The sequence below is a fragment of the Sciurus carolinensis genome, chromosome 2 (assembly GCF_902686445.1).
Source record: "Sciurus carolinensis chromosome 2, mSciCar1.2, whole genome shotgun sequence".
NCBI lineage: Eukaryota > Metazoa > Chordata > Mammalia > Rodentia > Sciuridae > Sciurus > Sciurus carolinensis.
In genome coordinates this window covers 52,266,340-52,290,667 of record NC_062214.1, presented here as the reverse complement: position 1 = coordinate 52,290,667, position 24,328 = coordinate 52,266,340, and the positions used below count along the sequence as shown (strand labels likewise).

General features: G+C 38.3%; 1 protein-coding gene across 3 annotated transcripts in view; it reads left to right on the top strand.

The window, feature by feature from the left end:
* Adamtsl3 (ADAMTS like 3) overlaps positions 1 to 24,328 on the top strand; it is a 347,565-nt gene that overhangs the window by 220,410 nt on the left and 102,827 nt on the right. For all 3 annotated transcript variants that reach the window (XM_047534772.1, XM_047534782.1, XM_047534791.1), the window contains exon 16: positions 8,234 to 8,523. In XM_047534772.1, coding sequence (XP_047390728.1) covers positions 8,234 to 8,523 — 290 coding nt within the window. The remainder of the gene's footprint in view (positions 1 to 8,233; positions 8,524 to 24,328) is intronic.

The following is a 24,328-nucleotide window of genomic DNA, read 5'->3' as shown; positions in this document are numbered from 1 at the left end:
GGACCTCTGTCAGGCCCTAAAATGACCACAGAAGACACTGGATGCTGTGAGGGTGAATGGCCCCAGAGTGACTGAAGGAAGAGAGGAGTGTTGGGCTTATGACAGAGCTCAGAGGTCTAGAGGAAGAAGGGGAATCAGAAGAGGGGGGCAGTGGAGTAATGAATTAGAACCAGAAAAGCTCATTATTACAGAGACTGAAGGAGTCAAGGGTTCAGAAGGGGTAGCAGATAGGATTCAAATCTCACAGAAAGTCAAAGAAAAACTGGAGGAATGAGAAAAGGTCAGTTGATTGACAGGAATGTCATTTCCAGGTAATTTTAGAATAGTATCATTCAAAGGTCAGAGAGGAAGGAAATGAGACAATGAGTATTTGACTACTAAAGGAAAGAGTGAAGATTGATAGGCTGATAGAAAGAGAGTGTGTATGTATGTGATTTTTTTTGTTGTCATTTTTCATTTAAAGTTAGGTCAGTCTTGACCTATTAAAAAAAGATAATAAGGATTTTAGACAAGTAAGCCAACATCTGTAGGCTTCCCACTGTACAAAGAGGGCATTGGGCTAAACTGCTGGAACTTCCCCAGCTCTGCTTTCTAGAGTATATAAAGGAGGGAACCTATAAAAAGAAAGGGATTTGAGATCCCAGAAAGGTGCATGTTTGTGGTCCCGCAAGGAAAGTCATAAGAGTTTTTAGTCCAGAACAGCCCTGGGTCCTACTGGGTCCTGATGATATTTACTAAAATCTTTCTTGGTTCCAGCTCCTCCTCTCCATTTCTACTGCCATCCCCGTCCAGGACCTGAATCTGCTTACCATTTACCTACAATGGCATTCTCACTTTTTCCTCACTTGTTCCTCTTACATCTACCCCCAATAGAGCCACCAGACTAGTCATAGATCTGATTCTTCTTTTGCAACCTTTAGAATATTCAAATGCATCCTCATCACCTAAAGATTCTTCTTTGTTCAATAGGCCAACACTCTGCAGGGAGTTACCCTTCCTGGCCCCAGCCCCTTCCCTGGCCACTTTCTTGCTTTGGCTTGAGTGGCATACTCAGCCACACTGACCTGTTAGCTGTTCTTGTCCATAGCAGGATGCCCCTCACCTCCACCTCTTTCATTGGGCCCCTTTCTCTGTTGAAAATGTACCCCCCCATATTAAGTCTTTTAAAAAACTTTTGTATTACAGAAAATTTCAAACCTATATAAAAGAGTAGTATAATGGACCCCCATGTGCTCATGACCTAGTATCAACAACTGTCACCTCAAAGCCACTCTTGTTTTATCTATACCACCAACACTGTCCCTACCTTGACAGACTTGACAACATGCCATGTTACTCATAAACGCTTCAGCATGCATCTCTAAAGTGGAAGGAGTCTTTTTTTTGTTCCATAACAAAAATACCATTTTTAAAATGGTTGTCCTCAAATCACCTCTATCAGAATCACCTGTGATACTTTTTAAACTGTGATTTCCATATCAGACACTTTGGGAGTGGAGACCTATTACTGTTTTTTTTTTTTTTTTTCTTTTGGATCTGTGATGTATTTTTTTTTTATTATAGCAAGAACTTCTCAGCATAAAATTTATCATTTTTACCATTTTAAAGTAGACAATTCAGTGGCATTAAATACATTCACACTATTGTTCAATCCATCTCCAGAATGTTTTCATCATCCCCCAAATAAATTCTGTACCCATTAAATAATAACTCCTCATTTCTTCCCTCCCCCCATCCCCCAAACCCTGGTACCTTCTATTCTTCTTTCTGTCTCTACAAATTCCAGTCACCAGCATCTTTAAATAAGCACCTCAGGTGACTTGGAGAGGTGGGTAGGGTATGTATCCAATTTTGGGAACCACTGGATCAGATCCTCCCCAAAGTCCCTTTCAGAGCCAGAAAATACTGTTCATATTATTGAATTAGAAAAGGGCAGTGCCATATAAGCTACAGTGGTTGAGCTCATCTTCATTCCAAGCCTGTAGTTTCCATCAGCCCCACTGACTTTGCTGGGGATCGTCCCCTGTCCACAGAGCAAAGCTAATATGCTCTTTACCCCTGAAAAATGCCTCCACTCTTGGCTCCCATCTTGGGAGACTGGGCCAACAGCACCTGATTCCCGACCTGCACAGCTGCCTCTCTTCCCTACCTTCCAACATCTCCCCCTCTGAGGGCTCCCTGCAATCTTCCTGTGTAGTTCACACCGCCTGCCAGTTTCTGGCCTGTTCCTGGCTGTCTGGTGTGAAGTTTATAGTTTCCTGCCACTTCTGACTCTGTTCATTCCTCAACTTCCAAACAAAACCACAACGTATCTCAGCTTCCAGTTCATCCTTTTATTACCACTGACTTTTGTGGCTTGGGGATGCTTGCTTGTTGACAATGGACCAGGGGATGAGCGCAGCTGTATTTCAGATCCCTGGAGGAAAGCCTGCCAAACTAGCCTGGAGAAGATAAATATTTCTGCTTCTATGGTTTACCATGGCCCAAGCTCTGAATTTACATATGGAATGAATGTTCAAAAGACTTTTCTTTTAATTAGGAAAATAAAAATTATAGCTTAGCTTATAAACTTAAGCCAAGGAAACTGCAGTTTTGACCTTAGTTTTCAGTTGTGGAATGTGTCCACCGTCGATATGGTTCATTGGTTGGAAGTTGTTTTAAGTTTTTCCCTGAAGCCTTCTTCGTTTCTATGGGATTCTCAACACTTCATCAGGTTTGTTGTCCTAGCTCCCATTTTTCTTATGTGAACACCAAAGAAACAGGACAGTCACTTTGCTTGTTTTCTTCACTACTATTTTAGCTTCTCCATTGAAATTGTATGTGCTAAAAGCAAATTAGATTGTACGCCAGGAATCTATTTCTTCTAAACAATGACAAATATTGATGGCTTCTTTTATACCAGGCCATTTTAAGTGTTCAGCATGGATTAGCTTGCTTAATTCTCAGTTCTCACAACAACCCTATAATATTATTATTGTCTTCATTTTGGAGCAGAGGAAGCCAGGGAATATAAAGAATAAGGAATTTTCCACCATTACAGAGATATCCTGTAGTGGACAGTGATTCTATAATATTGATGCAGGTTGAGCATCCCTGATACAAAACTACAAAATTCACAATGCTCCCAAACTCTGAAGCTTTAATTTTTCCACGCTTTTTTAAAATAATTTTTAAAAAAATTTGTTCTAATTGATTCTGAAGATTTTTGAGCATGGACATGACACCATAAATAGAAAATTCTACAAGTGATCTCATGGTGATAGACTATAGTCAAAATGCACTAAAAACAAATAATAAGATTATCTTTAAGATATATGTATAAAGGTAAAGATATATAAGAAACAGATGAATTTTGTGTTTACACTTGAATCCTATTCTCAAGATATTAAATAAATGCAAATATTCAAGAATTTAAAAAAATCAAAATCTGAAACACTTCTGGTTTCAAGCATTTTGGATAAGGGAGACCTCACCTTGTACTAGGAAGAGCTGCAGTTTCATGTCAGATGACTCCAATTCAAATCTCACCCATCCTAGTTGGTCTAATGGAGTAGACAGAGAAGTGAGTTGTTACATTATGGTATATTATGATAGTGTAAGGTTGTAGTGTGTTGTGATTACATTATGGTATTGTAAGATGATATTATGGTGTCCTTAAGAGTCAGGAATGGTTTCCTGGTAGAGATGGTATGGGAATTGAGATCCTAATGTCTTGAGATATCAGGAGAACAGCAGTTCAGATATTTGGGGTAGCTTGTGTGCAGGCCAATTGCTGACTATTTAGGTGGTCTGAGTGTGGAGAGAGGCCAGGGGGTTGGGGGGGGGCAGTGATAGCAGCAGGATTGCAAGTGGAGAAGCAAGCAAGTCCTGGAGATCTTCTGTAGTTCATGAAGGAGCTTGGATTTATTCGGAGGCAGTGGCAGCCACTGAAGATGTTAGCCAGGAAATAACCTAATTGCTACTGTGTTGCATTATAGAAAGATCTCTGGCTGTCTGCAATTTGTTTCTGATTATTCTCTGTGATAAATGCAGCAATTCCCAAATGACACATCTCTAATTGTCTCATTAGGACATATTTGCTGGAGTGCAGTTTCTGGGCCAGAAAACAGGCAGACACACTGAAGGCATTTAAATTCTACTGTCACATTTCCTTTCAGAAAATCAGTACTGATTTCTTCTGCCAGCAACAGTACTGAAACTCACCTTCTTTTCTGAAACATCTTAATTAACATTGGGAAATTATCTTTCCTTCCTTTTTTTGTTTTTGTTTTTGTTTTTAGTACTGGGGATTGATCCCAGGGACACTTTACCACTGAGCTACATCCCCAGTCCTATTTATTTATTTACTTACTTATTCATTTATCTACCTACCTACCTACTTATGTATGTATGTACTGAGACAGGATCTGATCACTAAGTTGCTCAGGGTCTCTCTATTTGCTGAGGCTGACCTTGAACTTGTCATCCTCCTGCCACAGCCTTCTGCATTGCTGGGTTCATAGGCATGTGCCACAAGGCCCTGCTGGGAAATTGCCTTTTTAAAAAATACTCTTTTCTAGTAATCTTTTTGGTTTCATGTTTTACACTGAATTTTGATCCAGAAGGAATTTACTTTGACATGTCCTATATAAAAATCAGTCTAACTTAATTTCTTCCCAAATAATTAACTGATTGCCTTAGCACTATTTATTGAGAAAACTATGCACTTTTTTTAAACACTTTTTTTCCTTTTTTTTTTATAACTTTAGTTTCTTATATTTTTCATGTGGTACTGAGGATTGAATCCAGTGCCTCACATGTGCTAGGCAAGCGCTCTACCACTAAGCCACGTCCCCAGCCCCAAACTACCCACTTTGATTTGAAAATGTCATCATTTTGTAAACTATGGCACTATGTGCAGTTACTCCTTAATTGTTATTTTTCTTGACTGTTCTCACTTAACTTTCCATAAAATTTTAGAGTTGCATTGTCTGTTTCCACTCCCAAAAAGAAATGCCTTAGAGGTTAGGATTGGAACTGCATTAGTTTTCTAAATTAATTAAAGGAGAACAAACATCTTTGTAATTTTGAGACTTCCTGTTCAGGGACATAAAGTGTTCTTTCTCTTTGGGTCAGAACCTCCTCAAGTTTTTGTAGCTTGGTTGTATCAGCTCTGCATATTTCTTAAACATACAAACTCACAGATCTTAAGCAATTTTCTTATGCTTTGAAAGGGTTTTCTCCTCTCTAAAAACAGGGAAATAATGATAATTCCTAAAGTTGTGAAAATTGTACTAAATAATACATGTAATATGCTTTGCCTGGCCAGCAAACATTTGTTAGCTGAATTCTGGGAAAAGTGGTAATTTTAGGATATATACTATATATCTGTATTTCTATATAGATATGCAAACATTTATAGTTATAGACTAATTTATTGAATTTTAAAAATTTTTTCCAAAAAATTTCAGTTAATTTTATTATTTTTCATAATTATAAGTCATCTTCAAATAGTGGTAATTTTGTCTATTCTGTTTATTCTTTCCTAATATCTGCATCTGCCTTTCTGATCTTCCCTTTTATTTTAATTTGTATTTTTATTTCATTTTGCTTATTCTTATACATTTTATGTTTCTGAAGTCATTTCATTTTATTGGTATCTACTATGGTTTTGTAAATCAAAGTCTCTGTTTAAAAGGAAAATTTAGTATTTAAATTGTTTTTAATTACTAAATAGTTTTGACCTCCATTCTCCATCCCCCACAAAGTTTTCTTTGCAGCCCATTCCTCCTAAACCCCCTAATGATTTTAATTACTTCTTTTCTTTCTTTATCAGCACCATATTCACTTCTAAGTCCTGTCTCTGTCATCAGTTTGATCTTCAATTGTGTCTGTTGTGCTTTTTTTTTTATCCTGGTTGTGAAATATTTGTTAGATTTCTGATTGTCTTTTTATGTTTCACAGTTTGTTTCCTCAGCTCCGTGGTTTTCCATTTTATTCCACTGTCTCCTCTCTAAGCTCTCACGTGTGAATCAATGTTCTTAAGGCCTTCTGTTGTGCAGAGATGCAGGGAACACACTCTTGTCCTCTGGATGTGTTTCACCTGGATGTGGCTCTTCAGTGTTCTCATGTGACTGTGTTCCTTTTTTGCCTTTTAAAAAAGCATTACTGGGAGTCGGGGGTGGTGGTGGTGAGAGTCAGAATTGGGTGAATACTATAATATCTTTTGTCTAAATAAGAAGTAATGCAGGGGCTAGAGTTGTAGTTCAGTGGTAGAGCGCTCGCCTCACGTGCTAGGCACTGAATTCCATCCTTAGCACCACATAAAAATAAATAAGTAAAGGCATTATGTCAATATACAACTAAAAATATTAAAAACAAGAAGTAATGCAGATAAAATCATGTTAGATATACATATCCAAAGTCCATCATTTGATCACCCTTGATTTAGTGGGTAATAATTTAGGATAAAAAAATAAATGCTTCATTCAGCCAGTTTGTGAAATACCTTTTATATTCTCAAGAAGATTCAGCAGCTTAGTGTATTAACATAGTTATTATGAAAAACTATTAAAGCTTCATAGGTTAGCCCCTAAACATTCTTTTTTCTTTTCTTTCTTTATTTTTAAAATTTTGATTCATTGTACATAAATGGGGTAGAACTTTCATTTCTTTGGTTGTACACAAAGGAGAGTCACACCATTTATGTAATCATACATGTACATAGGTTAATGATGTTTGTCTCATTCTATTGTCTTTCCTTCTCCCGGCCCCCTCCCCACCCCTCATTTTCTTCTACAAAATCCATCCTTTCTCCATTCTTGCCTCCCCCGCCCTGTTAAGTATTATCATCCACTTATCAGAGAAATCATTCAGCCTTTGGTTTTTTGGGATTGATTTATTTCACTTAGCATGATATTCTCTAACTCCATCCATTTACCTGCAAATGCCGTAATTTTATTCTTCTTTATGGCTGAATAATATTCCATTGTGTATATATACCCCAGTTTCTTTATTCATTCATCTATTGAAGGGCGTCTAGGTTGGTTGCACAATCTAGCTCTTCTGAATTGAGCTGCTATAAACATTGATGTGGCTGTGTCACTGTAGTACAATCAACAAGGTGAAGAGAGAGCCTGCAGAGTGGGAGAAAATCTTTGCCACACGCACTTCAATAGAGCACTAATTTCCAGAATTTATAGAGAACTCAAAAAGTTTTATACCAAGAATACAAATAACTCAGTCAATAAATGGGCTAAGGAAATGAGCAGATACTTCACAGAAGATCTACAAGAGATGAACAGATATATGAAAAAATGTTTAATATCTCTAGTAATAAGAGAAATACAAATCAAAAGTACCCTAAGATTTCATCTCACCCCAATTAGAATGACTATTATTAATAATACAAGCAACAATAGGTGTTGGCAAGGATGTGGGGAAAAAAGGCACACTCATATATTGCTGGTGGGGTTGCAAATTGGTGGAGCCACTCTGGAAAGTAGTATGGAGATTCCTTAGAAAACTTAGAATGGAACCACCATTTGACCCAGCTATCCCACTCCTTGGGCTATACCCAAAAGACTTAAAACAGTGTACTACAGTGAAACATTCTTTAAATCTGTTTACAACATCCGTTGTAAAGAATAAGCTCATAAGCCTGGCGCAGTGGCACACACCTATAATTCCAGTGGCTCAGGAGGCTGAGGCAGGGGGATTGAGAGTTCAAAGCCAGCATCAGCAGAAATCAAGATTCTAAGCAACTCAGTGAGACCCTGTCTCTAAATAAAATATAAAATAGGGCTGGGGATGTTGCTTAGTGGTTGAGGACCCCTGAGTTCAATCCCAGGTACTGCCCCCCCCCAAAAAAAAAACTCATGAAAGATTCATTGAACAAATATTGGTGAAAATCTCCATATTTTAAAAGAAATTTGATTAGAATTTATCTCTACATGATGATTTATTTATTATTAAATCTTGAAAAAATAAACTTTCATAATAATATTTTGTACATCATAGCACAGAATTTTATTTTATATAGATGCCTAAGTAGAGTATATTTTTAGCTTTCTGTTGTTGATAAGATTTGAAAGTTTGTTAACTGTAGTAACAGATAGCCAACAGAAGCATAGCCCTCCAAATGTGTTGAATTCTGTCTGAATGCAAGTAGTTATGTTTTCCTTTGTAGATTGTGTGTCACTACTCCTGTTGTGGCCTGTGTGACCTCCTCTGCTGGCCTTGTGATTTTCCTTAGGTTTATTCCAGATCCCTGGTCAGCCTGCAGTACCACATGTGGGCCAGGTGTTCAGGTGCGTGAGGTCAAGTGCCGAGTGCTGCTCACATTCACACAGACAGAAACTGAGCTCCCAGAGGATGAGTGTGAAGGCCCCAAGCTGCCCACGGAGCGACCGTGCCTCATTGAAGCTTGTGATGAGAGCCCTGCATCTCGAGAGCTAGACATCTCTCTCCAAGAGAAGGACAGTGAGATGACTTACGACTGGGAGTATGCTGGCTTCACCCCTTGCACAGCGACATGCTTGGGAGGTACTTGAACCTTCACTTAAAGGACAGTTATGTCACGTTTTGCTGTTGGTTTGAGAAATTTTCAAATTGGATAAGCAAGATAAGCACACTAGTAGAAGTCTAAAGGGGATGAAGTCATTCCAACAATGGAAAACTTTGCTTTTCTTTCATGTTTTTTAGCTATTATTTTAGAAAGTCAAAAGGTAATGGGATTGTGTCCTGACCAAAAAAAAAAAGTATGTGTTTTAGGCAGTAAGAATCTGCATAACTGAGATGGGTTGGACCTCACTGGCTAATATAGGATAAATAGGGAAATGCAGAATGGATAAATTGAAGCAATCTGGCATTGAAAATACACAACCTGGAATTGCCACGGTGGATGCAGCTCTCAGTCAGAGCTTGTCCTTAGGAATTGTTTAGGTTAATATCTGCACATTGGGCCAGGAACCAGAGCAGAACGAACCAGTCACCATGATTTATGTGTGTGTATGGATGGATGACATGCATAGGCAGGAAGCCCTGCTAGGATTAGGAAGTGGTTGTGAAGCCTGAACCCTCAGAGTATAGAAGCTTCCCTCAGGGTTATTTAAGCACTATAGGATCCAAAAAAAAGCAGATGAGCAGGAAGCAGACATCCAGATAGCCATTCTTTAGGGCTCTGTCAAAAGGAATAGAAATCGTCAATAGGAAAGCTGCTTCTTTTACCAACATGAAACAGATAGCCTCTCTGGCAACCCAGGGCCCTGAACACCCTCTCCTCTGACTCCTCATTCTGGCCCGCTGTCCTCGAATATTACCTGAGCATGTTCTGAGTCAGTTCCAGCCAAAGGCAAGGAATATACAGGGAGCCACTCCCTCAGAGACCTTGGCTCAGGAGCACTCTCCTCTGCTCCCAGGATTCTGCATCCTTTGCTTGGAAATTCTTAGTGGTTGTGTAGTGTTTGGCCAGCCATTATGCCTGAGCCATTCACCGTTTGTTTTCTTGAGACTGAATTCTCAGTGCTTACCATTCAGCCTCCATAAATTAATGGTATCTGTCTTTCTTGTTGCTGTGTGATTCAACCCTAAACCTGCCTAACCTTGACACCTCTTCTCTAAAATTGCCAGCCTGACAGTAAATCCGCCAAAGTGGCATGTGCCTCACCCCAAGACCTCATTCAGCCTGTCACATGGAGTCACACGTGTGGGATTTAGGACAGGAACCTTTAGCTGCCTCCAGAGTTTCTCTTCTCATCTTGCTTACTTCTCCTTAGCTCCTAAAAGTCTATTTCATCCAGCTAGGAATTTAGTCCTTCTGGTTTTCTTTGGAGCTTACATGTCTTCTGTGTCTCTTCCTCCATTACACAGTCTCAGTTGCCCCCAACATTGCTTTGTTTCTGCCCAAAGCCTAATCCTCTCCTTCTATGTTTAGGATCTACTATCTATCTATTTTTTTCTTTTATTTTTTTCTTCCTTCCTTCCTTCCTTTCTTCCTTCCTTCCTTTCTTCCTTCTTTCCTTCCTTCCTTCCTTTCTTTCTTTTTCAGAAATCTTATCACTGACATGCCCTTGGCAATTTGCCAAGTGGTCCTTTCTCTCAATGAGCCAAGGGAAACCCTGTAGAGATAGCCACTGACAATCAACAGTACTAGTTGTCTGGAACTTTCTATTATGTAAGTACAAAATGATAGCTCTCTCCACCACTTCTCAGTCACCACATTGCTGTAATCTTATCAGAGACCTGGGGCTGTATCTTTCACTAGGAGCAGGAATGATCCTCTTGTTGCTTGCACACCCCCAAATCTATTTTCATTAATGTCAAGCTTTTAAGCATTGTCATTGGTAAAATTCTGTGTATCTTCTATTATGTCATCCATGATTTTAATTCTTTTCCTCTCAATATGCGAAAACACAGCATGTTGTCCCTTGGATCTCAGTAGACCATTCGGAGTTGCCCCCCAAAAAGATGACCAAGTAAATTCTAATTCAGTTGGGAGAGTCTGCTGTTGGACCTCACATTGGAGCCTGATACTAAAATTCTATCCTTTCCTTTTGTGTCCCCAGTGCCCACTGAGATGACTCTGGACTCCCCTTCCCATATGAGTGCACCTGCTGGAGTGATTTTCTGATTTTTTTCTGTAGCAGTTTTATTGAGATATAATTTACAATTATACAATTTATGGATGTGAAGTATATAGTTTTTTTTAGTATACACAAAGATGTGTAACCATCAACATAATCTTAGAACCCTTTAGTTGCTCCTACCAGAAACCCTCTATTCTTGAGTAGTCATACCCCATTTCCTCTCAAACCCCAGTCCCCAGCAACCACTGATCTAATTTGTGTCTGTTCTAGACATTTCATTTAGTGGAATCATGCAGTGTGTATTCCTTTGTGACTGGCTTCTTTCTCTGTTAGCTTAGTGTTTTCAAGATTCATCCATGTTGTACCATGTATCAGAACTTCATTTCTTTGTGTGGTCAAATGGTATTCCATTGTGGTTATACCACATTTTATTTAGTCATTCATCAGTTGATGGAAATTTGGGTTGTTTTCGTGTTTTGTATGTTATGTTGTGAACATTCATGTAACACTTTTTGTGTGGACATATATTAATTTCCCACGAGTATATACCTAAGAGTAGATAGATTAACTTTTCAATCCATTTAAAGCATAAATGTTTTGTGAAACTTGACTAATTGAGCTTACCTTACGTACCCAGTGGACCTTTTTTCCTGCTATGGGAAGAAAAACTGTGAGAAATGACATTCAGTGTACAGATAGATGGAGTGATTTTTTCCCCCCTGTACTGGGGATGCAACCCAGAGCCTCAGACATACTAGGCAAGTGCTCTACCCCTGAGCTACAGGCACGCCTGCATTTTCTTTCTGATGTATTCTTATATATCTGGAACACGTTTTACAAATTTTGACAGAGCTCAAGTTGGTAATCATTCACCACTCAGTTTAGCAGCCTCTTTGCCCTATAAGGGTATGTTTTAGCGTACAATCCTGGAATAATATTGAAATGAGCCTTGAGTACCCACTAACCCAAATGTTAGAGTTGAGGAAGTTGGGAGAACCCATGACTACCTCTAAAGTGAAAACAAACAACTTAATTGTCATTCTTTAGAAAGGACTGGTTGAACTTCAAGTGAATATAATAAGCTTCTGAACTTTACAAAATATTATGCTTTTAATTTCTGGGGTCTTAAAATTTTCTTATAAATACATGAATTTTACAAAACTGAAGAGCTAAAGTATGAAACCAAAACTCTCTACAAAAACTGGAAATTGAGTGCCTGCATTGTTAGACCCTATCAATCTTTACTGAGTTCTGTGCTAAATATAAAGGATATAAAATGAGTGAGATAAGTCTGTGATGGAGCACAGATTTTGGTTATTTTGGTTTCACTCTTCCAACCACATTGCTTATAATCAGTGACATTTGCCTCTCTGAGATCTCTTTTACCATTATTCTAGAAGCTGAACCCCTATAAGTTCACTTTTATGTAGATTATAAATGTGGGCTTTTAACCGTCACTTTGGATAGCAGAGAGAATAAGCCTGTGATGACTGACAACCACAGCAAGATGAAATTCCCACAGGCATTCATTTATTTCTTAAGTATCTCTGATTCTGGTAGAAGAGTAATAAATACATATTACAAATTCTAAAAACAAAAAATTTGGTCAAAAAATTTGGTCAAAAAATTCTGTATATACTTATATTTGCTAGCTTATCTTCACATGGGAAATAAATCCATTTTTTAAAATTATTGATGCTTAGGTACCTTGTATAAGTCTTCTTTCACATTAAAGTAGCAACAGAGAATTCTTTTTTAAATCCTAAAAGTGTGAAGAATCCAGACATACTCAGTCTTTAGCTTCCATAGAGGGTGTGTGTGTGTGTGTGTGTGTGTGTGTGTGTGTGTGTGATCATGTACATGCCTGTGCAGACAGGAAGGTAAGTAGACTGGGTTGATGTGCAACAGTGTGTGTGTATGCATGTTTGTACACCTTTTTAGTACCCTCTGGGAATAATTTACTACATCACAAACATTCTTTACCAAAGTTATTTCATATATAATTCTGTTTTTGTCTTCACGCATATACTTTCTAACAGCACAGACTAGTACTAAATGCATGGACTTCTGAGGCTTTGACCCCTTTTTGAACCCCTGCTTTGCTGCTCTCTTTGAACTATTTGTTTAAATTTATAGATGGTCATTTATTTTTGTGTAATTAGAAAAGCCATACCTGCCTCATTAGGAATAATGGAAGGATTAAATGTGATTATTAAATAGGTGATGTTGGGGAAGTATTTAATCATAACACCTGGTTCATGGTATGCAGTGAACATCAGTTGGATTATTATTACTGCAATATAAATAATAGGATATTTCTTCTATACTGGAATGCTGATGATTTTTTTCCCCTTTTTAAAAATCTGATTGAAGGGACTGGAGATGTAGCTCATTGGTAGAGTGTTTGCCTAGCATGCTCATGGCACTGCAAAAAGAAACAAGCAAACAAACAAAAAAATACCAAAACAAACAAAACACTGGCACTGCTGAATCTCTTAATATTTTAATAGTTTTCCTTCTCATTTTATGATTCTCTCAGTAATTATCTGCAATTAATGAAGATTTTATTCTTCCTTTACAATAGTTATTTATCATATTTCATATATGATTGCTTGTCTAGAATTTCAAGAACAGTGGTTCATAATGTAGATAATACCAACCTTGGCTTGGTCCTAGTGGTAATGGAAATCTCTCATTGCAAAACAACATGTAGCAAGTAGTGTGTGTTTCTGTGTGACAGGCAGTAGGTTGGGTGATGGGGACTCAGTAGCTCCTAGTTTTGAAACTCCATTCTAAAGGGGGAAGGACATTAATTACATGATTGCCCACATGTGTGCAGTCACCACTGATGATAGCAACTGCAAAAGAAGTGTGGTGCTAAGGAAGCCTGTAATAGATGGAACTTGGCCTAATTAGGGCAGTAAAGGAAAGCCTCTCTAAAAACAATTACACTTAAATTTAAATGCAATTGACAAAGAGTTAGTTAAGCAGAGGAGGGTTTGGAGGGAGAAGCCCTGAGAGAACTTCACAGAGAGAGCATTTGCAGAGACCTTTGATGTGTGGCAGCAGGGTGTGTGACACATTTCTGGGCCTGAAGGAGCCAGCTATGGCTGGAGCATTGACACTTAGAGCTCCATGTGAAGTGATGCTAGAGAGGAAGATGGAGGCTGGAAAATTGAGGCATAGCAGGCCAATTTGATTTGGATCTTTGTCCCAAGATAATAGGAAGCCATTCAAGTAATTGAAGAGGGATGACATGCCCAAATTTTTATTTGTTTCCAAGGTGAGTTTACATTATAGAGAGTGGAATAGAAGGCATAAGATTAGACATAAGGGACAATAGGAAGCTATTACCTTTTCCAGGAAAGACCAGGCATGGTGGGACACACCTGTAATCCCAGTGACTTGGGAGGCTGAGGCAGGAGGATCACAAGTACATAGACAGCCTCAGCAACTTAGTGAGACCCTGTCTCAAAATGAAAAATAAAAAGAGTTTTGGATGTGGTTCAGACTTAAGCACTCCTGGATTCAATCCCTGATGGGTGGAAGGAAGAAGGAAGGAAGGAAGGAAGGAAGGAAGGAAGGAAGGAAGGAAGGAAGGAAGGAAAATTTATACTGGAGTAGGGATGGTGGTGGCAGGGAAGATGGTGGATAACTTTGAGAGATATGGAAGAGTCTATCAATCGAGTGGGTGAACAGGAAGGATTGGTCAATCTGAATCTCAGACTTCTTTTAGGAGGTGATGAGTGCTAAACAGAGTCCAGGTTGATGAGTAAAACAATCAGTTCAGTTAATGATTTTGAGGCCTTTAGACTTTCCAAATGGAGATGTTATATAGCAGACGTGTGAGTCTGAAGCAAAGTGGAAAGATCTGAACTGCAGATACACAGTGTGGCTGAGTTTTCAGGAAGAAGTTATCCATTAAGAGTGAAAGTCATGAGGAAAATCAACATTTAATGGCTAGGTGGAGGACACGGAGCTGCAAAGTCTACAAGAGAAAAAGATCAGTAAGATAGGAAGAAAACAGAAGGATGTGGTATGGTGGGGTGGCAAGGTAAGAATTCAGAGTTGACACAGAGTTCAGTGGTGACCAAGAAAGTGTCTTGTCAGTGAAGTGTCAGAGAAAGAGACCAAACTTGAGAGAGCTGAGGAAAGATCAAGAGATGGCAAAATGGAAATGAATAGTTTTTTTTGTGTGTGGCAATACTTGGCCTGATAAGACAGAGAGGAGATGACTGCATCATGGGTTGAGGGGTAGCTGTGTGTGTATGTGTGGTGTTGTGTTGTGTTAATTATTGTCAGAATCTTGGATAACATTTGAAAGACCTTGGGAAAGCTCAAGAATGAAAGTGAAAGGCAAAGCAATTAATAGGTTTCCTAAGAAGTGCCAGAGAATGAAACCCAAAGTGGAGTTATGGATATCAGTCTTAAAGAGTTGGAGGGGCAGCTAATGTCTAGGATGAATATGTGAGAAGGTGGAGGAAGCCGCTACCTGGTTATTTCTGTTTTGTGTGCATGCATAAGTATTTGCTGAGGTATGTTCATAATATCCCTATTTTTTCTAGTGTTTTGAGGATGAAGGGGCGTTGTATTTTGTTGAAAACTTTCTCTGCATTAATTACGACAGTGGTACAGCCACATCAATGTTCATAGCAGCTCAACTCCCAATAGCTAGATTGTGGAACCAACTGAGATGCCCTTCAATTGATGAATGGATAAAGAAACTGTGGTGAGGAGATCCAAGATGGCAGACTAGAGGGTGACTGCATCTCCTGTCGCTCCAGAACTCAGGATTCAAGAAGGGGAGGTATTGAGAGACTTGGACCAACATAGAGCCACAGGGTGAGTCTCTCCCACCAGGTGAAGCTAGGCCCCGGGCGGCAGGCCCGGACAGGGGCAGCTTCTCAGAGCAGGGCAGGGCAGCTAGAGTCTTCCCCAAGCAGCCCTGCTCTCTCTAGCGGCAGGCGCGATCCACAGCCAGCTTCTAGGAGAAGGCCCACCCAGTGAGAGCTTTTCCACACAGAGCCAACCCCAAGCCCCACACCCAGTGGTGGCCCCAGCCCGCAGGCGGCTTCTGGGACCAGGGAAGGGTAACGAGAGACTTCCCCAAGCAGCCCTGCTCCCTCCGGCGGCAGGCACGATCTACAGCGATCTACAGCCAGCTCCTTGGAGAAGGTCCACCCAGTGAGAGCTTTTCTGCACAAACCCAACCCCAAGCCCCGGACCCAGCAGGAGACGGCTTCTGGGACCAGGGCAGGACAGGGAGAGGCTTTCCTTGAGCAGCCTGGCTCCCTCAGGTGGGGACATGCCCTGTCTATAGCCAGCTTCTAGGAGCAGGACCACCCAGTGAGAGGATTTCAACGCAGAACCAGCCCCCAGCCCTTGGACCCAGTAGCAGGCTAGGGGCAGCTTTCTTCGGAATCACTGCATTATCAAGTTCCTCCAAGACTTCAGGCTACTGAAACCTGGGAGGTGATATACTGGAAATCTACAGGGACACTATAAGCCAAAAGAGGAAATCTGCAATATCTCAGAGTCCCACTGATATCGGACCAATATGAGAAAACAAGGGAAGAAAATGTCCCAAACAAACCTAGATACTATATCAATAAAACTAAATGAGAGCACAGCAGAAGAAATGTCAGAAAGGGAGTTCAGAATGTACATAATTAAAACAATCTGGGAAGCAAACGAGGAGATGAAAGAGCAAATGCAGGCATTGAAGGAAGAGATGAAAGAGCAAATGCAGGCATTAAATGATCGCACCAATCAACAGTTAAAAGAGCAAATACGGGAAGCAAGAGATCATTTCAATAAAGAGTTAGAGATACTGAAAAAAAAAAAACAAACAAACAGAAATCCTTGACATGAAGGAAACAATAAACCAAGTTAAAAACTCCATAGAAAGCATAACCAATAGGATAGAACCCCTGGAAGACAGAACCTCAGACATTGAAGACAAAATATGTAATCTAGAAAACAAAGTTGACCAAACAGAGAAGATGGTAAGAAATCATGAACAGAATCTACAAGAACTATGGGATATAATGAAAAGGCCAAATTTAAGAATTATTGGGATTGAGGAACGCTTAGAGAAACAAACCAAAGGAATGAACAATCTATTCAGTGAAATAATATCAGAAAATTTCCCAAATCTGAAGAATGAAATGGAAAACCAGGTACAAGAGGCTTATAGGACTCCAAATATACAAAATTACAACAGACTCACACCAAGGCACATTATTATGAAAATACCTAATATACAAAATAAAGACAGAATATTAAAGACAGCGAGAGAAAAGAATCAATTTACATTCAGGGGGAAACCAATAAGAATATCAGCAGATTTTTCAATCCAGACCCTAAAAGCTAGAAGGGCCTGGAACAATATTTACCAAGCCCTGAAAGAAAAAAAATGCCAACCAAGAATCTTATACCCAGCAAAACTTACTTTCAGATTTGACGACGAAATAAAATCCTTCCTTGATAAACAAAAGCTAAAAGAATTTACAAAAAGAAAGCCGGCATTACAGAACATTCTCAGCAAAATATTTCAAGAGGAATAGATGAAAAACAATGATGCAAATCAGCAGTGGGAGGAACTAGCCTAAAGGAATAGCCAAATAAAGAAGAAACCAAATCATGTCAAAAAACAAAAATGAGTCAAATGACTGGGAATACAAATCATATCACAATAATAACTCTGAATGTTAATGGCCTGAACTCATCAATCAAAAGACATAGACTGGCAGATTGGATTAAAAAGAAAAATCCAACAATATGCTGCCTGCAAGAGACTCATCTCATAGAAAGAGATACCCACAGACTAAAGGTGAAAGGATGGGAAAAAACATACCATGCACACGGACACAGCAAAAAAGCTGGAGTATCCATCCTCATTTCAGATAATGTGGACTTCAAGCCAAAACTAGTCAGAAGGGATAAAGAAGGACATTACATACTGCTTAAGGGAAGCATAAATCAGCAAGACATAACAATCATAAATACCTATGTCCAAACATTGGCTCATCCATGAACGTCAAACAAATCCTTCTCAATTCCAGAAATCAAATAGACCACAACACAATAATACTAGGCGATTTTAACATACCTCTCTCACCACTGGACAGATCTTCCAAACAAAAATTGAATAAAGAAACCATAGATCTCAATAACACAATCAACAATTTAGACTTAACCGACATATATAGAATATACCATCCAACAAAGAACGAATACACTTTCTTCTCAGCAACACATGGATCCATCTCTAAAATAGACCATATTTTATGCCACAAAGCAACCTTTAGCAAATACAAGAAGATAGAGATACTACCTTGTATTCTATCAGATCATAATGGATTGAAATTAGAAATAAATGACAGAATAAAAAACAGAAACTTCTCCAATACCTGCAGATTAATTAATACACTATTATATGATGAATGGATAACAGAAGACATCAGGAGGGAAATAAAAAAATTCTTAGAAGTAAACGAGAACAAAGACACATCATATCAAAATCTCTGGGACACTATGAAAGCAGTACTTAGAGGAAGATTTATTTCATGGAGCACATTCAACAAAAGAAATAAAAATCAACAAATAAATGACTTAACACTACAGCTCAAAGCCATAGAAAAATAAGAGCAGACCAACACCAAAAGTAGTAGAAGACAGGAAATAGTTAAAATCAGAGCTGAAATCAACAAAATTGAAACAAAAGAAACAATCAAAAAAATTAACAAAATAAAGAGTTGGTTCTTTGAAAAAAATAAACAAAATTGATAAACCCTTAGCCACACTAACAAAGAGAAAGAGAGAGAAAACTCAAATTACTAAAATTCGGAATGAACAAGGAAATATCACAACAGACATGAGCGAAATACAAAACATAATTAGAAGCTATTTTGAAAATCTATATTCCAACAAAACAGAAAACCTTGAAGACATCAACAAGTTTCTAGAGACATTTGAATTACCTAAACTGAACGAGGAGGATATACACAACTTAAATAAATGAATCTCAAGCAATGAAATAGAAGAGGTCATCAAAAGCCTACCAACAAAGAAAAGTCCGGAACCAGATGGGTTCTCAGCCGAGTTCTACAAAACCTTTAAAGAAGAGCTCATGCCAAGGTTCCTCAAAGTATTCCATGAAATAGAAGAGGAGGGAACCCTCCCAAACTCATTCTATGAAGCCAATATCACCCTGATACCTAAACCAGACAGAGACACATCTAGGAAAGAAAATTTCAGACCAATATCCTTAATGAACATCGACGCAAAAATTCTCAACAAAATTTTAGCAAATCGCATACAAATATATATTAAAAAGATAGTGCACCACGATCAAGTGGGTTTTATCCCAGAAATGCAAGGTTGGTTCAACATCCGGAAATCAATAAATGTCATTCACCATATCAACAGACTTGAAGTCAAGAATCACATGATTATTTCAATAGATGCAGAGAAAGCATTTGATAAAATACAGCACCCCTTCATGCTCAAAACACTAGAAAAAATAAGGATAGTGGGAACATTCCTTAACATTGTAAAGGCCATCTACACTAAGCCCATGGCCAATATCATTCTAAATGGTGAAAAACTGAAAGCATTCCCCCTAAAAACTGGAACAAGGCAGGGATGCCCTCTTTCACCACTTCTATTCAACATTGTCCTTGAAACTCTAGCCTGAGCAATCAGACAAACCAAAGAAATTAAAGGGATACAAATAGGAAAAGAAGAACTCAAACTATCCCTGTTTGCTGATACATGATTATATATTTAGAGGAACCCGGAAATTCCACCAGAAAACTTTTAGAACTCATAAGTGAATCAGTAAAGTAGCAGGTTACAAGATCAATGCTCATAAATCCAATGCATTTTTATACATAAGTGATGAATCTTCAGAAAGAGAAGTTAGGAAAACTACCCCATTCACAATAGCATCAAAAAAATTAAAATACTTGGGAATCAATCTCACAAAAGAGGTGAAAGACCTCTACAATGAGAACTACAGAACACTAAAGAAAGAAATTAAAGAAAACCTTAGAAGATGGAAAGATCTCCCGTGTTCTTGGATAGGCAGAATTAATATTGTCAAAATGGCCATACTACCAAAAGTGCTATACAGATTCAATGCAATTCCAATTAAAATCCCAATGACCTACCTTACAGAAGTAGAGCAAGCAATCATGAAATTCATCTGGAAGAATAAGAAATCCAGAATAGCTAAAGCAATCCTTAGCAGAAAGAGCGAAGCAGAGTGTATCGCAAAACCAGATCTTCAACTCTACTACAAAGCAATAGTAACAAAAACGGCATGGTATTGGTACCAAAATAGAAAGGTAGATCAATGGTACAGAATAGAGGACGTGGACACAAACCCAAATAAATACAATTTTCTCATATTAGACAAAGGGGCCAAGGATATGCAATGGAGAAAGGATAGCCTCTTCAACAAATGGTGCTGGGAAAACTGGAAATCCATATGCAACAGAATGAAATTAAACCCCTATCTCTCACCCTGCACAAAACTCAACTCAAAATGGGTCAAGGACCTCGGAATCAGACCAGAGACCCTGCATCTTATAGAAGAAAAAGTAGGTCCAAATCTTCAACATGTCGGCTTAGGATCAGACTTCCTTAACAGGACTCCCATAGCACAAGAAATAAAAGCAAGAATCAACAACTGGGATAGATTCAAACTAAAAAGCTTTCTGTCAGCAAAGGAAACTATCAGTAATGTGAAGAGAGAGCCTACAGAGTGGGAGAATATCTTTGCCACTCATACTTCAGATAGAGCGCTAATTTCCAGAATCTATAAAGAACTCAAAAAACTCTACACCAAGAATGCAAATAATCCAATCAACAAATGGGCTAAGGAAATGAACAGATACTTCACAGAAGAAGATCTACAAGCAATCAACAAACATATGGAAAAATGTTCAACATCTCTAGTAATAAGAGAAATGCAAATCAAAACTACCCTAAGATTCCACCTCACCCCAATTAGAATGGCGATTATCAAGAACACAGGCAACAATAGGTGTTGGCGAGGATGTGGGGAAAAAGGTACACTCATACATTGCTGGTCGGGTTGCAAATTAGTGCAGCCACTCTGGAAAGCAGTATGGAGATTCCTCAGAAAGCTTGGAATGGAACCACTATTTGACCCAACTATCCCACTCCTTGGCCTATACCCAAAGGACTTAAAATCAGCATACTACAGAGATACAGCCACATCAATGTTCATTGCTGCTCAATTCACAATAGCCAGATTGTGGAACCAACCTAGATGTCCTTCAATTGATGAATGGATAAAGAAACTGTGGTATATATACAATGGAATATTACTCTGCCATAAAAATGATAAAATTATGGCATTTGCAGGCAAATGGATGCAATTGGAGAATATCATGCTAAGTGAGATAAGCCAATTTCAAAAAACCAAAGGACGAATGATCTCACTGATAAGCAGATGATGACACATAATGGCGGGTGGGAGGGGTTAGTTTTAGGGTTAGGGTTAGGTTTAGGGTTAGGGTTAGGGAGGAGGGCAAGAATGGAGAAAGGAAGGACTGTATAGAGGGAAAAGAGGGTGGGAGGGGTGGGGGGAATGGAAAAAATAACAGAATGAATCAAACAACATTACCCTATGTAAATTTATGATTACAGAAATGGTATGCCTTGACTGCATGTACAAACAGAGAAACAACATGTATCCCATTTGTTTACAATAAAAAATAAAGAAACTGTGGTATATATACCAATGGAATATTACTAAGCCATAAAGAAGGAAAAATTATGGCATTTGCTGTTAAATGGATGAAGCTGGAAATATCATGCTAAGTGAAATAGGCTAAGCCCAAAAAACCAAAGGCTGAATGTTTTCTCTCATAAGTGGATGATGATATATAATGAGCGGGGAAGAGAAGAATGAAGGAACTTTTGATGGTGTAGAGGAAAATGGGATGGGAGGGGGTGGGGAACAGAAAGAGAATGAAACAGTATTACCCTATGTATATGTATGATTACATGAATGGTATAAATCTACATTCTGTACAACCATTTGTGTACAATGAATCAAAATGCAGTATGTAAAAACAAATAGTTTAATTAAAAAATATTTGCTGAGAGGGATTAGGTAGGTGAGAGGACAGGCATGCGAGGTCACAATGTAATAGTATTTTATGGATGACTGATCTGATAGTATTTAATTGAGCATTTTGCTTATATTTATGAGTGACATGCATATAGGTAGACTTTGTTGTGCATAGTGGAATACAAGAGTTCCTTCCTGCAAACAGTGGAATGGGAGTAAAAATTGAATGGGCTCACTTTGGGCGCATTTACACTTGCTCCCCGTGGAGACGTGTTCCCGACATGGTACATTAGCCATCGCTGTTTTGTTCTCTACAAATCCCTTCAAATCATGACAGGCCTCAAGCTGTAGTTTTTTCCAGCTACTCTATATAATTGGTCACTTCCTCTCAGGCTCCAGTGATGTTTATGATACCTTTCATAGGACCAAATGGCTTTCAACAATACTTAATCTTTACCAGCTGTCTCCTCCACTGGTTCCTCACCCATTTGGAGTGCTGTGAAACTTGAATGTTTAGTGATGCATGGTACTGTTCTTTGGCTCCTCTCTAAGTTCATAACATATGATGCTTCCCCTAGTTTTCATTACCTGAGGGTTTATGTGGTTGCCGCTCAATCATACCAGCTTATCTACAGAGAAAAAACAAAAGTGTTAACTGTTCTTCTCAATATAGCTCTAGGTCTGTGTGTGTGTGTGTGTGTGTGTGATTTTGCATGTTGAAGAAGACTCTTACATACAGGTGAGAGGAACCCAATTCAAACTAACCTAAGCCAACAAAAAGGAATGTGTTAGTTCATTTATTGGCTTTGCTCCCCTCCTAGCGTCTGTGTTTTACTCTTTATTCATTAATTTATTTCTTGATGAAGACTTGGAGTATGTATGTGTAGTCATGTAGCACTGCATATGTAACTGTGGTCCCATAAGATTATGTTGCCTAGTGATATCATAACCATATTATGATAAGTTTGTATAAGTACATTTTATGATGTTATCACTGACAAAATCACCTAACAATGTATTTCTTAGACCTGTCCCTGTCATATTTAGTCTATATGACTATATACATATTTGCTAAAAAGAAAGGAAGGAAGAAAGAGAGAGACCCTTTTATCATAACACTGGGGAAGTCAAATGTGAAGTAAAGGTTGTTGCCTTATGCCAGTCAGGGAATTTACTAGAAAAATCATCCTGAAATTTCAGTTGATTTAATTTAAATGTCTTTGTGCATAGTTGCAATTATTGCCTGAAGTTTGACAAATAGAAGATGAAACTTATTTTTATAATTTTTAACTTTTGTTTTACTGTTTTACTTTTGTTGGTGCTGGGCATTGAACCCAGGGATGTTCTGTCACTGGTCTGTGTCCCCAGTCCTTTTTATTTTTTATTTTGAGACAGGGTCTTGCTGAGTTGCCCAGGTTGACCTTGAATTTGTGATCCCCCTGCTCACATTTATGAGTTGCTGGAATTACAGGTGTGCACCACCGTGTCCAGCTATTTTACTTTTATTTTTGAAGATAATTGTTTGATCAAACCTCTTTAAGTGAAAAGTGTCAAAGTCACATTGTAGGATCATTGTGGCAGATCTTTGGAAGATCATTCTACATCAATAACTATGCCAAATCATCTAGTAAAATTTTAAATTCTTTTCCACAGACTTTCTGTAAGACAGAAAAGTGTGTCACAAGTGTTATACAATTCCATTCAAAAATGGTTAAAATAGTGCTTAAGGTCCACCCACCCAATCTCCAAAGAATATTCATAATAGTCTCAATATATTTTCTGAAGAATTTTTATTTCCAATTAAAATGTATTCCAAAGGGAACTGGATTTTTCTCAGATTAAAAAAGAATGAAACCTACTAGAAAATGAACATTATATACCTGTCAAGTCACTAAGGAAGTTTTGGTATTTGCACCTAAGAACCAGTTATGAAGTTGTAGCAGTATCTTCTTACATTTCAGGTTAGCCAGTGTTTATTTTAAAAGTTCAAGGAGGATGCATGTAGATTTAAGACTGCATCCCACCATGTCAGGCAGCATAAAATTACAACGGAAGACAGCAGGAGAAAATTTGTTGGAAAGAACTGGGTATCACAAATATATATTTTATAAGTGTTTTTGGCCTATCCTGCATTCTGTAAAGTGCTGTAAAATGGTTGGATTGAAGCATGGCATTTGGAAAAAGAACCACAATGTTGTAACATAGTGGAACGTGCATTCTAACATGAAACTGAATACATTTGCATATTTCAAATTGCATGGTTGGGGACTGTTACCATTCTTATTTGACTTCTTCATCAAAATTTTGATTTATAGTTTATTCCTTTCTGATTTCCTGGTAATTTTCTTATGTCTCAACAGACAAAGAGTAGTGGTTGAGAACACGGACTTTGGGGTGAGATTGATCTTTGTGGCCTCAAAGGAAAAATACACCTGTGAAAGTTCTTATTTGAACAAGGAGCAGTCACTACTTTGGGATGTATTACATTTTGGAGGCAGGGAATTTAATTTTTAGTTTTTAATCTACTATTTTTTGCTGTCTGCATCTCTCTCTAAACTTCAGTTTCCTTATTATTAAATTAATAAAATGGAGGTAAGAATACAATTTTTGACCTCACAAAATAATTGTGGGCTCAAATAACTTATTTGAAAGTATT